The sequence below is a fragment of the Panicum hallii genome, chromosome 1 (genome assembly GCF_002211085.1).
Source record: "Panicum hallii strain FIL2 chromosome 1, PHallii_v3.1, whole genome shotgun sequence".
NCBI classification, from domain to species: Eukaryota; Viridiplantae; Streptophyta; class Magnoliopsida; order Poales; family Poaceae; genus Panicum; species Panicum hallii.
The window spans coordinates 54,955,121-54,965,828 of NC_038042.1; the positions used below are offsets into that span (position 1 = coordinate 54,955,121).

Below are 10,708 nucleotides of genomic sequence, written 5' to 3' on the forward strand. Positions count from 1 at the left end.
AACTGAAATGGTAATTGCGTGTGGGCCCAGCCTAACAAAGCTCCTTTATCTGGCGCTATAAAAATGGGCGTGCCTTTCTCCCTCATCCGTGATACTCCCACAGATTCTTATCGGAAGAAAGGAACCCCCGCGGAAGAACCAAAACCACCGCACCATGGAGTCGCTGATGACGCTTCGCGCTCGCGCCTCGCCGGTTGCCGCCTCGCCGCTGCAGCAGCGCCGGGTGCCGGGGCGGCAGCGCGCGACGCCCGTCCGTGCGTCCGCCGGCGGCGAGCCCGACCTCTCGGTGCGCGTGAACGGGCTGCAGATGCCCAACCCGTTCGTGATCGGGTCGGGGCCGCCCGGCACCAACTACACCGTCATGAAGCGCGCCTTCGACGAGGGCTGGGGCGCCGTCATCGCCAAGACCGTGAGTCGCTCTCCCTCTCACCCTCCTTGGCGGTGGCTCCGGCGTGGTGTGGTTGCGTCACGAAGTTTGGCACCCATCTTTTGCTCTGAATCCGTTGTCGTTGCGGTGCACTTGAGTACGATCTGTGGGCCGTTGTTGAGAAATTCAGTGTTAGTTTGCTTCGATCACGAAAGGAGCTGACGCCATTGCCGTCTGGCCGTACAGTATGATTCCAATTTGGGGGTGAAACGTACAGGTAGGGCCAATTCTGGGTTGCTGAGAACTACCGATTTTGTGCTCGCTCCTAGGTTGATGTCGATCAGGTGGGGGTATTGCTCAGTGTGGCCGGTTGAGCGAAATCTAACCGTGGAACCGTGGATGTGCTGATCACGTTAGTTTCATTGTGAAGACAAATCCTATGGTGGGTGCCCAAGAGAGAATTGATAGCAGTTGATAAAAAATGGAACAATGCAGAGAAACTGCTATTCGCGTATGATCAGAGAATTGGCTGTAGCATATACATTTTGTGCATTTTTTTCTGCACTGTACTACTGACGTATATCACTTGTCCTGGACTCCTAATGACTAAGATAAGCCATTTCTGTGAAATGTGACTAACACATTGTTCCCCTGGTAATTTATTGACCGGCATTTGGAGTTTGATAGCCTAGTTTTTCAGATCAATCCTGTATCCTCCTAGCTGCTAGTAAATATAAGAAAGAAGCTTTCACTCTGCTAGTCCAGTTCTGCATCGGATTGGACCTTCTCAATCATGACTTTAACTTTGTTGGTCCCACTCTGCACTACACTTGTGGTCATCACTTCACCACCAATCTGTTCCTTTGATATATTAACATTGTGGCTAAGCATTGCTGTTTTGGCATGATTTTTAGGTGTCTTTGGATGCTGAAAAAGTTATCAACGTAACTCCTCGTTATGCAAAGCTTCGGGCGGAACCAAATGGGGCTGCCATGGGGCGCATCATTGGATGGCAGAACATTGAACTCATCAGCGACAGGCCTCTGGAGACCATGCTGAATGAGTTCAAGCAGTTGAAGAAAGAGTATCCTGACAGGATACTCATTGGCTCAATTATGGAGGAGTACAACAAAGCTGCATGGCATGAGCTTATTGAACGTGTTGAAGAGTCTGGAGTGGTACCTTTCTTCACTTGTTTATTTTGGTGTATCTGCATACTTGATCATAATGGAATGCAACTGATATTTGTTTTTGTTAGGATGCTCTTGAGATTAATTTCTCATGTCCACATGGCATGCCAGAGAGAAAAATGGGTGCTGCTGTGGGACAAGACTGTGATTTGCTAGAGGAAGTTTGTGGTTGGATAAATGAGAAGGCCACTGTGCCTGTTTGGGCAAAGATGACTCCTAACATTACAGATATTACACAGGTCAGTCTAATTTATGCCCATATGCATCGATGCAGTACTTAATAGTCACATGCTACCTTTGTTGACCTGTGTCAACAAGACAACAACTAATGGAATTCCTAAGTTATTATTTACCCCCTAAATTGTTTCACACCATTGGCTTGTTTTCAATTATAAGTAGATTGATTCTCTGATTTAACTTTTGCTGATCCTCTAGAAGACCAGAATAAGTCTGATTAGAAATAAGTAATGTGCTTTATATGTACTGTTTTTTCCGTTACATCTTTTATGGTTTTTGGATTATATCAAGTTGTGAGTTTTGTCCCCATTTCTGTAAATGAAACAACATATGTAGCAGCTAACTTATCTCCCAGGAAATAGTCTTATCATCCTTTTGGATCTCACACAAAGTTCTGAGCCCCTGAAATCGTATTAATTAGTGAATACAAATTTCACATCAATAGGTTTACCGACTTCCCAATGGTACCGTAGTACTTTACTGAACTGTAGAACTGCTATTTTGTACATTAAATTACTAAGTAGGATTTTTTTCTTTTATTTTTCTCAGTACTAGAATTCATTTTCCCCCCATCTTGACTTGACATTTTGCAGCCTGCAAGAATAGCTCTTAAGTCTGGATGTGAAGGAGTTTCTGCCATTAACACAATTATGAGTGTAATGGGGATTAATCTCAAAACATTACGTCCGGAACCTTGCGTGGAAGGGTTAGATTCAATTCCCTGAGTTATTTTTGTAGCATGCTTATTTATTTGTTACAAAGTTGAAACATCATTTTGTTTCACAGGTATTCTACACCTGGGGGTTATTCTGCAAGAGCTGTACACCCTATAGCACTTGCTAAAGTCATGCAGATAGCGAGGATGATGAAAGAAGAATTTGCTGATGGACAGTCTCTCTCTGCAATTGGTGGAGTTGAGACTGGCAATGATGCTGCTGAGTTTATTCTTCTCGGTGCAGATACAGTACAGGTGAACTTTAAAACGATAAACAGTGTATTTGCCTAGTAATCTGGGGAGCAATATTCCTAGTTCTTTTACTGTGCATACTCATGGCTTCTTCTGGCACATGGTGCTGAGTTGTATTGTTTATTTAACAAATAGCACTTTCACAGTTATCACCTTGCATATCCTGGAAATTGTCTAACCATGACTGACAATCATAACTCACAGGTATGCACCGGCGTTATGATGCATGGTTATCCCCTTGTGAAGAAGCTTTGCGCAGAGTTGCAGGATTTCATGAGAGAGCACAACTTTTCATCGATTGAAGAGTTTCGAGGGTATGCAACCATTTCCCATATCATGATTATAGTGTTTGATATTGTGTTTAAAACCAACTGGAGGAATTACTTTTTGGTGTACATCCTCTGTGTCACTCATACCTTTCAAATTTCAACTCTTTGCCCCATTCTTCCAATCATCACTAAAGCGTGCAATAAACTTTTATCAGTAAATCATCAACATGAGAGCGCAGGGCCCTCCGTAGTAAAACTAAATGCTCAAGACTATTGGCTATGCGTCTTTTGCTTCCTTTGTAATCTTTTGCGGTTACATGATGTTACTAAGTGGAAGGTGAGTTCTTTAACAAAGACGCCCCTTAAGTCTTAGAAAAGACTGCCCCTTTCCAGAAAGAGAAAATGATGCGGTGTAAATGGGTTGAACATAATCATTAAACAAGGAATTGGTAGCAATCAAGTCGTAACTTAAGTATGCGTCCTATAGAAACATTCCTTCTGCCCTGGTTTGCATCCCTGGCCCTACTCTGTGTGAATGATGTGGAAGTGGAACGAAGTCTTGTGTACTGATGTGATGATTGATTCCTTGACAATTTGACCTCCTTTCACTAGGAAGCTTCTCAGAAGCATCATTAGTTCAGTGCTAGATACACGCACCACTTATAGAAAATACCTGGGCTGCCCCTTTCCAAGTTGAAGACAACCATGCTGTTATTTTCTGCTTTTCTGTTTTTGTTGAATAGCATAAACTAAAACCGGTCTTTGCATCGTCTCAGTGCCTCGCTCCCGTACTTCACGACACACACAGATTTGGTTCACCGGCAACAGGAGGCTATCAAGCAGAGGAAGGCCATCAAGAAGGGCCTTCAATCAGACAAGGACTGGACAGGGGATGGGTTCGTCAAGGAGACCGAAAGCATGGTATCCAACTGATGCATCTCCGCCCGTGATTCCCGTCCCTCCCAGCATACTTCAACTTGTGACTAAACTGCGTTCATCGTGTTTGAGGAAACACTGTAAAACATTTGCTTCATCCTGTTAAATAAATTTAGCGTACCAGAATGCCATACCCTAGCATGTAATCCTCATCTGTACATGGATCAGAACCTTTGGCCCTCAATCTATAGAACAAGTCATGAGAAGTTCACATGTCATTTTCAGCGTCTGGTGATTCGTGAACAGTGACAACCGTCAACCGGTAACATTGTGCGATGTATTTTTCATGTGAACACGAACTCGCAACACTGAGCTGAGGAATATCTGGACTTGACCTGGTAAGCTTCGAGACTTGAAGTCCAGTACGGGGTCTCCGGAGTGTGTACCCGAGCGATGTGTGAGGACATGCTGGCCTCAGCTTCAAGTCAGGTCCAACTTCAACTCTTCACCAATACTCATCTGTTCAGTGAAGCACTCGTCACGTAACTGGCGAACATGCTGCGATTGCAACCTACTCCCTCCGCCCCAAATTATTTTAGTGTTCAGTGAGTTATTTTAGCTTTTCTAGATGTATAGATTTTACTATACATCTAGATATATATTATATCAAAACGACCAATAATTTAGGACGGGGAAGTACACGGCATTGACGACGACAGGTACTCCGATTCAGTCTCTCGGAGAAGTCAAGTTCACATCATATGTTCAGGTTTCTGGTGTACTTTGAGCTAAAGCATGTGCCTCCAAAAACGGAAATAGGGCTGGTCTGATGTTTTCCATAAATTCCCGTTTCATACTCGGGCAAGAACCAGTTTGGTGCCTTCCAAGTGCCGTCTGACAAGGGTTAAAACTCAAAACTGAAAATTATCCCAAGGTAAACACCACGCCGTCAGTCAAACTCAACCCTTTTGGTAAGCACACCAAGGAAATTCATTAGTTCCCACTAGCATCGCCACTCATCTCTCCTCTCCATACCCATCCCTCTGCCCATATATAACAACCACTCATGACTCATGATACACACCACAAGAACAAGCAACCTCATTTCCAAAACAAAAAATACGGCCAAAAAAAAAAAGAAAGAGATCCCTGTTTGATTGGTCTGACACCAAGAACAAAGTCCTTGACATCCTCACAGCATGTAATAGCAACATGTCGCTAGAGTTCCCAAGGCATGCTCCTTGCTGGCACAAGCAATGGCCTATATAGTCAACCAGTAGCAGGCTACCAGCAGGACATGGCTGCGGCGCCGGCATAGTATCGCAGACCAGGCCAGAGAGACGCGCGAGCAGGCAAGTCGCGCGATGGCCGTCGCGGCGGCGGAGAAGGCAGTGAGGTGCCTCGGCCGGGGCTTCGACATGACGTGCGACACGAGGCTCAAGTACTGCAAGGACGCCGGCGGGTGCCTGGTCGAGCGGAGCGGCGTGGAGACGGCGCCGCTCGCCGTGCCGGGCGTCGGGACGGTCGGCGGCGTGCCCGTCGACGTCAAGTGCGGCAAGGGCGACCGCGTCCGGCTCAAGTCCGGCGTGCTCGAGTTCAACAAGGTTAGCAATACCGTACCAATACCATGCACCAAATGCTTGTCATCATCAGATCATTTGTTGCACTTGACTTTTTATTATCGGAAGATCAAGGTTTGCTTAAATTTGTTCTGTTTATAAAATTGTAGGAAAATATTTTTTAAAAAGTAAATTTGAGCTGTTTGTTTTTTAAGTTCATTGTTTGAATCTATTGAAGGAGCGTGCTGTTCAATTAGAAGTTAGCAGTTTTGAAACTTCGGTTGAGTTTCCATTGATTTTGTCTCTGAAACTTCGGTTGAGTTTCCATTGATTTTGTCTCCGGCTATCTTCAGTCCTCAGCCCTGAATCTCATTTCTTATTAGAGCTAATTGCAGACATATTACAGAGTATAGAAACTAATTTCATGAGAGCTAATTCTTATTAGAGCATTCAAGTGTCACATAAATTCACTAAAATGGAGAAATAAAGTTGCAAATTCAGCAAGTGATTCGAAACATTTACGGTCGGAAGAGATATTTTTTCATTTTTGTTCCCCTAAATGTGTTGAGTGGACTTTGAGCAAATCTACGTGATCTCACGTGCAGAAGCAATCATCAACTTATCTTTAGCAATTTGGAGGGATAAAAAAACGTTTATTTATCCTAATTGTGCTGCACTGTCCGTGCCAACTGTCTGCAGTTGAGTGGAATATCACCAACCAGAAAGAGAAAAAAATAATGAAATATTATGGGAGAGTCAAACGTATTCTTCTTATTTCAGTATACATTTTGCCCAGGTGGTACTGATCGTAAACTATGCGTTCCATGTCCTTTTGATCGAATCAAATTTCGTGCAAGTTAGTAGCCCTCCATGTATAAACTATTGCACGTCGAATTGGACGGTGCCTCGTTTGACTTTGACCCAAGAAGAGAGCCGTAGAGATCATCCAGTTCATCTTCCTCTGCATCCTGCTATTTTTTAAAAAAATGTTCATGGAGTTCTCAGAGAATCATAGTAGAATGTTGCAGATGTCGGAGCTGTTCAACCAGCGGAGCTCGGTGGAGGGGAAGATCCCGTCGGGGCTCTTCAACGCGTGCTTCGACCTGGACAGCGGCGTCTGGGCGCAGGACGCCGCCGCCACCAAATGCCTCGCCATGGACGGCTACTTTATCTCCCTCTTCGACCTCCGCCTCGACCGCCGCCCGCTCGCGCTCGCCGACCACGTCCTCCGGGACGTCCCCGCCGCCTGGGACCCCGCAGCCATCGCAAGGTTCGTACGCGCAAAATTTAGAGCACAGCGCCACAGTAATTTTTATGAGCTGGGCTTTGTTTTTTTCTTGGTCCTTCGAAAATGCTCCATAAAAAAGAACTTCTACTGTCAGTGTCTCCAATTTCTACCTAAACTTCATGAAAAGAGGGGATGGAAGTCGCTTATTCATCAGAGTCAGAGCCAGCAAGTCGATGCGAATGGTTCCGGGTGTGTTGAACTCGTAGCAGTTTCGAGTGGCAACGACTAAGCTGCCGACTGACGGTTCAGTCCTGCCGCGTTGGCAAAGTTCTTGCGGCCGTGATTCCGACAGTCGATCAGGAACGTAGCATCGCTACAAAACAGTAAGTTCACACCACGAACAGGTTAAAACTGATGAGCCCCGAGACTCCTGCTCCTGGAGATTCCCGACCAAGAATCCTGTTCACAACGCATCACGTCGGCGGGCGGCGGCTCTCGCTGGTTGTCCTGAAACGTTGGTGACGCTACGCAAGTACGCCCGAGGACGAAACAGTTGTGACATGGACAGAGCTTGAAAGGGCTAGACGCCTGCGGAGCGACGACGTAGACTTGCTTGGCTTGGCTTTGATCAGCAGCAAGTGTTTTTCGATCACCTTTCCGAAACCTCCACGTCACACGCTAGAACCGCGAAGCGAAGGAGAGCATTTGCAGGACTTGGACTCGTTCAAGGTCTGGATTCTGGAGGGAAGTTGAGTGAGTCAGTAACTGAAAGCACCAAGCAGTTCAGATGTCCAACGTTCAGGATCCACTGCAACAAACTGGGACAGGTTATTTTAGCTGCAACAACACGGCTCATCACCTCCGATTGCTTTTAGAATGGAGACAGCTAGCTCTTCAGCTGATTGAATGTGCATCATGTTCTGACCTGTATACACACACATAGATCTCACTTTTTTTTCTTTCTTAAATTTGTTCGTCCGTCATTGTTGAATCTGAACAAGTTTGAACTCCCATCGAACATGCCGACAGGTCCGGCATTGACTAGAGGAAGCTTGACACATAAACATACTGCCTGATTTGCAGTATCAGGCAGACGCGTAGCTTTCAGACTCTGAACTGACGCTGACACTGACACTTATCTTGTGGGCGTTACCGGACTTGATCCGATCTGGTGGGTGAGTGTGCAGGTTCATCGAGAAGTACGGGACGCATGTGGTCGTGGGGCTGAGCATGGGCGGGCAGGACGTGGTGTACGTGAAGCAGCACAAGTCGTCGGCGCTGTCGCCGTCGGAGATCAAGGAGCATCTGGACAGGCTCGGCGACCAGCTCTTCACCGGGGCCTGCGCCATGCCTCCCCTGCGCGGCAAGTCCAAAGACAAGTACAAGGTTCAGATTAATTAGCAGTGTTAGTTGCTGCAGTAGAATATTTTCCCCAAAATTACTGCCGTAGAATTCTGACACTGAAATGGTGGCAGATGCCGGAGGCCTTCAACGTGTTCGACGCCCAGGTAGCACAGCAGCGGCTTCAGGCAGGGATCACCACTCTGGTATCTTCCAGAGAGGTAACAACTGCTACAATCTTTTTTATCAAAGCAGGCAGAGAGGAGTTTGCTAAGGTTTTGAACTGTTCTTCTTTTTCAGGGCGTGACCGTGATATATTCCAAGAGGGGAGGCCGCACGGCGGTGGGCAGCCACTCGGAGTGGCTCCACACCGTGCCGGCGATGCCCGACCTGATCAACGTCAAGGCCGTGCCCATCACCTCCCTCGTCAAGGGCGTCGCCGGCGCCGGCTACCTCTCGCACGCCATCAACCTCTACCTCAGATGTAAGGACACCATTGCCGTAAGCACATTTGGATCGGACAAATGGCCATCAGTCAAGTGCTCTAGTAGTTTATCACAAGCGAAATGGATGACAGCCGAAATGATTGTTACTTACAGATAAGCCTCCTGTCGCTGACCTCAAGTACTTCCTGGATTTCCAGCATCACAAGATGTGGGCGCCGGTGCTCGGCGAGCTGCCCCTCGGCCCGTGCTCCAACCGGCAGGGCCCCAGCCCGGCGCTGCATTTCAGCCCGCTGGGTTCCAAGCTCTATGTCAGCTCAAGCCAGGTGAGGAATCTGCACCCAATGCTAACAGATTACAGATTCTAATATGGAAGTTACAGGCTTTCGAACCAATGAGATGGTCACTCGTTTCTTTGCAAGATGACATGATCACTGACAAAATTGCAGGTGATTGTTCCTAAATTGCCGGTCACTGGGATGCGGCTGCACCTGGAAGGCAAGAAACACAACCGGTAAGACAGTTTGCTGACCATGGAAATACGAGTATTTTATTTTGAATGTTAACCGAATGCTTTTTTCCGAAGCAAAAAGAAGAAAAACAATCTGGAGATCCGTCGTCATCTCCTAAACACTCCTAGTCAAGCTTTTCAGTAGTTGGAGGAGACTAGGAGAGGAATTCGCTGCCAGGGGTTGGTTGGCCGCCGGGGTTGGGGTGGAGCACGGCCTGAACAAGAGCAGGTGCCGGACTACCAGCTGCCCGCCGCAGCGAGGGAACGGTGGCGGAGCGACGGGGGGAAGGGTGGGTGATTAGTAGATACGGTGACCAAGGTCCTCAAAGTGAGAAGCTACGGTGGTTTTCGGCGCCGCCAGCGCTGGATTCGCGGCGGCTGGGCGACCGGAGATTGCCATTGAGCTTGCTTCTGAAGTCTACTGTGGTCACGAAAATTTTTCATAAACCCCCCTAATTTGGATCGCGATCAATAATCGCGATCCAATATGTTGCAAAAAAAACCCTACTTATTTTCAATTACCCCCTAAATCGGATCGCGATCAGTAACTGCGATCGGATTGTTTGCATTAAATCCCCTACGTATTTTCAAAATAGTCCCTCCGCTGCCGGCGATCCTCCGTGCTCCTCGCTCGTGGCTCCCCCCTTCCCCTCCGGCGACGGCGAGGGCCGCGTCGTCGCGGTAGATGGGATCTCATTCGTCTTGCTCCTTCATCTCTCTCCCGTCACCCACTGCCGCTTTGTCCGTCTTCCCCAGCCGAGCTCTCGACGCCCATTTCCGATCTCGGTAATAGCGTTGAAAAGTGCGCGGTTGAGATTACCGTGCGCGTTGTTCAAGGCCCCGGTTTCGCACTTGCTTACAATGTGTGGTGGTCCTCATCCATCAGGTTAGCCGTCCACCTGCAGCACCTGTCGACCACCCCGACGTTCATCGCCGCCGCGCGCCACGACAAGCCGATGGCGTGGCGAGGGTCGGAGGCGGCCTCCGACGACCGCTTCTACGAGCCGGTCCAGTGGCGGATGTTCGCGCGCGTGTGCACCGCGCCGGTCAAGTACGACCCTGGGTGGCGGGGCGCCGGCGACCGGGACCGGCGTGCGGCCTGGGTCGTGACGGGCGCGCGGCTCCACGTCGCGGCGCACGACGGCACCGACGTCCTGCACCTCAGCCTCATCTACGCCGAGCTCCCCGGCTGCGCCGTCGTGCAGTCCAGGTGGGCGCACGGCGCGGCGAGGCTGTCGGGGAAGTCGAGCTTCCTGTCGGCCGTGTCCCCCGCGGGGTCTTCCGGTGGTGGCAGCGGCGGTTCGCAGAAGGACAGGCAGCAGCCGGGTAAGCCGGAGGGCGTTAACATCGACTCCGGCGTGCTCGCCGGCGGGCCGCCTGTGCCGGTGGCCGCCCAGAAGATGCTGAGGCTCGTGGACACCTCGCAGGTGACCATGGGGCCGCAGGACAGCCCCGGGTACTGGCTCGTCACCGGCGCAAGGCTCGACGTCGACAACGGGAGGATCTCTCTGCACGTTAAGTTTTCCCTGCTTGCCCCGGCTTCCTGACACGGTGTTCATTCACCCAGAGATTGTACAGTTTTCTGATGCTCAAAACTAACCACTGTAAGAGCACGCATCTTGCTTTGCCCTTTTTGTTTTGCAACCATTCTTTCATGTTTTAGCTATGGTAAGAGTACTGTGAATGTTGCTGCAAGGTAGCAAATTAACGTTGCAAACGA

At 48.7% G+C, this 10,708-nt stretch overlaps 2 protein-coding genes across 3 annotated transcripts; both read left to right on the top strand.

Annotated features, from left to right (window-relative positions):
- The first annotated feature begins 154 nt into the window (after positions 1-154).
- On the top strand, positions 155-4,184 carry LOC112878734 (dihydropyrimidine dehydrogenase (NADP(+)), chloroplastic). Its single transcript, XM_025942946.1, has 7 exons — positions 155-409; positions 1,282-1,545; positions 1,626-1,796; positions 2,388-2,500; positions 2,581-2,764; positions 2,966-3,075; positions 3,807-4,184. Exons 1-7 carry the CDS (start codon positions 155-157, stop codon positions 3,961-3,963), a joined length of 1,254 nt encoding a protein of 417 aa, XP_025798731.1. The 3' UTR covers positions 3,964-4,184.
- Positions 4,185-4,991: 807 nt separating this feature from the next.
- Positions 4,992-10,654, top strand: LOC112887249 (MACPF domain-containing protein At1g14780-like). 2 transcript variants are annotated; one of them, XM_025953377.1, is made up of 8 exons: positions 4,992-5,510; positions 6,494-6,735; positions 7,881-8,079; positions 8,169-8,255; positions 8,335-8,518; positions 8,634-8,803; positions 8,927-8,991; positions 9,875-10,654. In XM_025953377.1, the coding sequence occupies exons 1-8, from the start codon at positions 5,271-5,273 to the stop codon at positions 10,533-10,535; spliced, it is 1,848 nt and encodes a 615-aa protein (XP_025809162.1). In that variant the 5' UTR covers positions 4,992-5,270; the 3' UTR covers positions 10,536-10,654. The 2 variants fall into 2 exon arrangements, with proteins under 2 accessions (XP_025809162.1, XP_025809171.1); XM_025953386.1 differs by having other exon boundaries at positions 5,382-5,510; positions 6,484-6,735.
- The last annotated feature ends 54 nt before the right edge of the window (positions 10,655-10,708 follow it).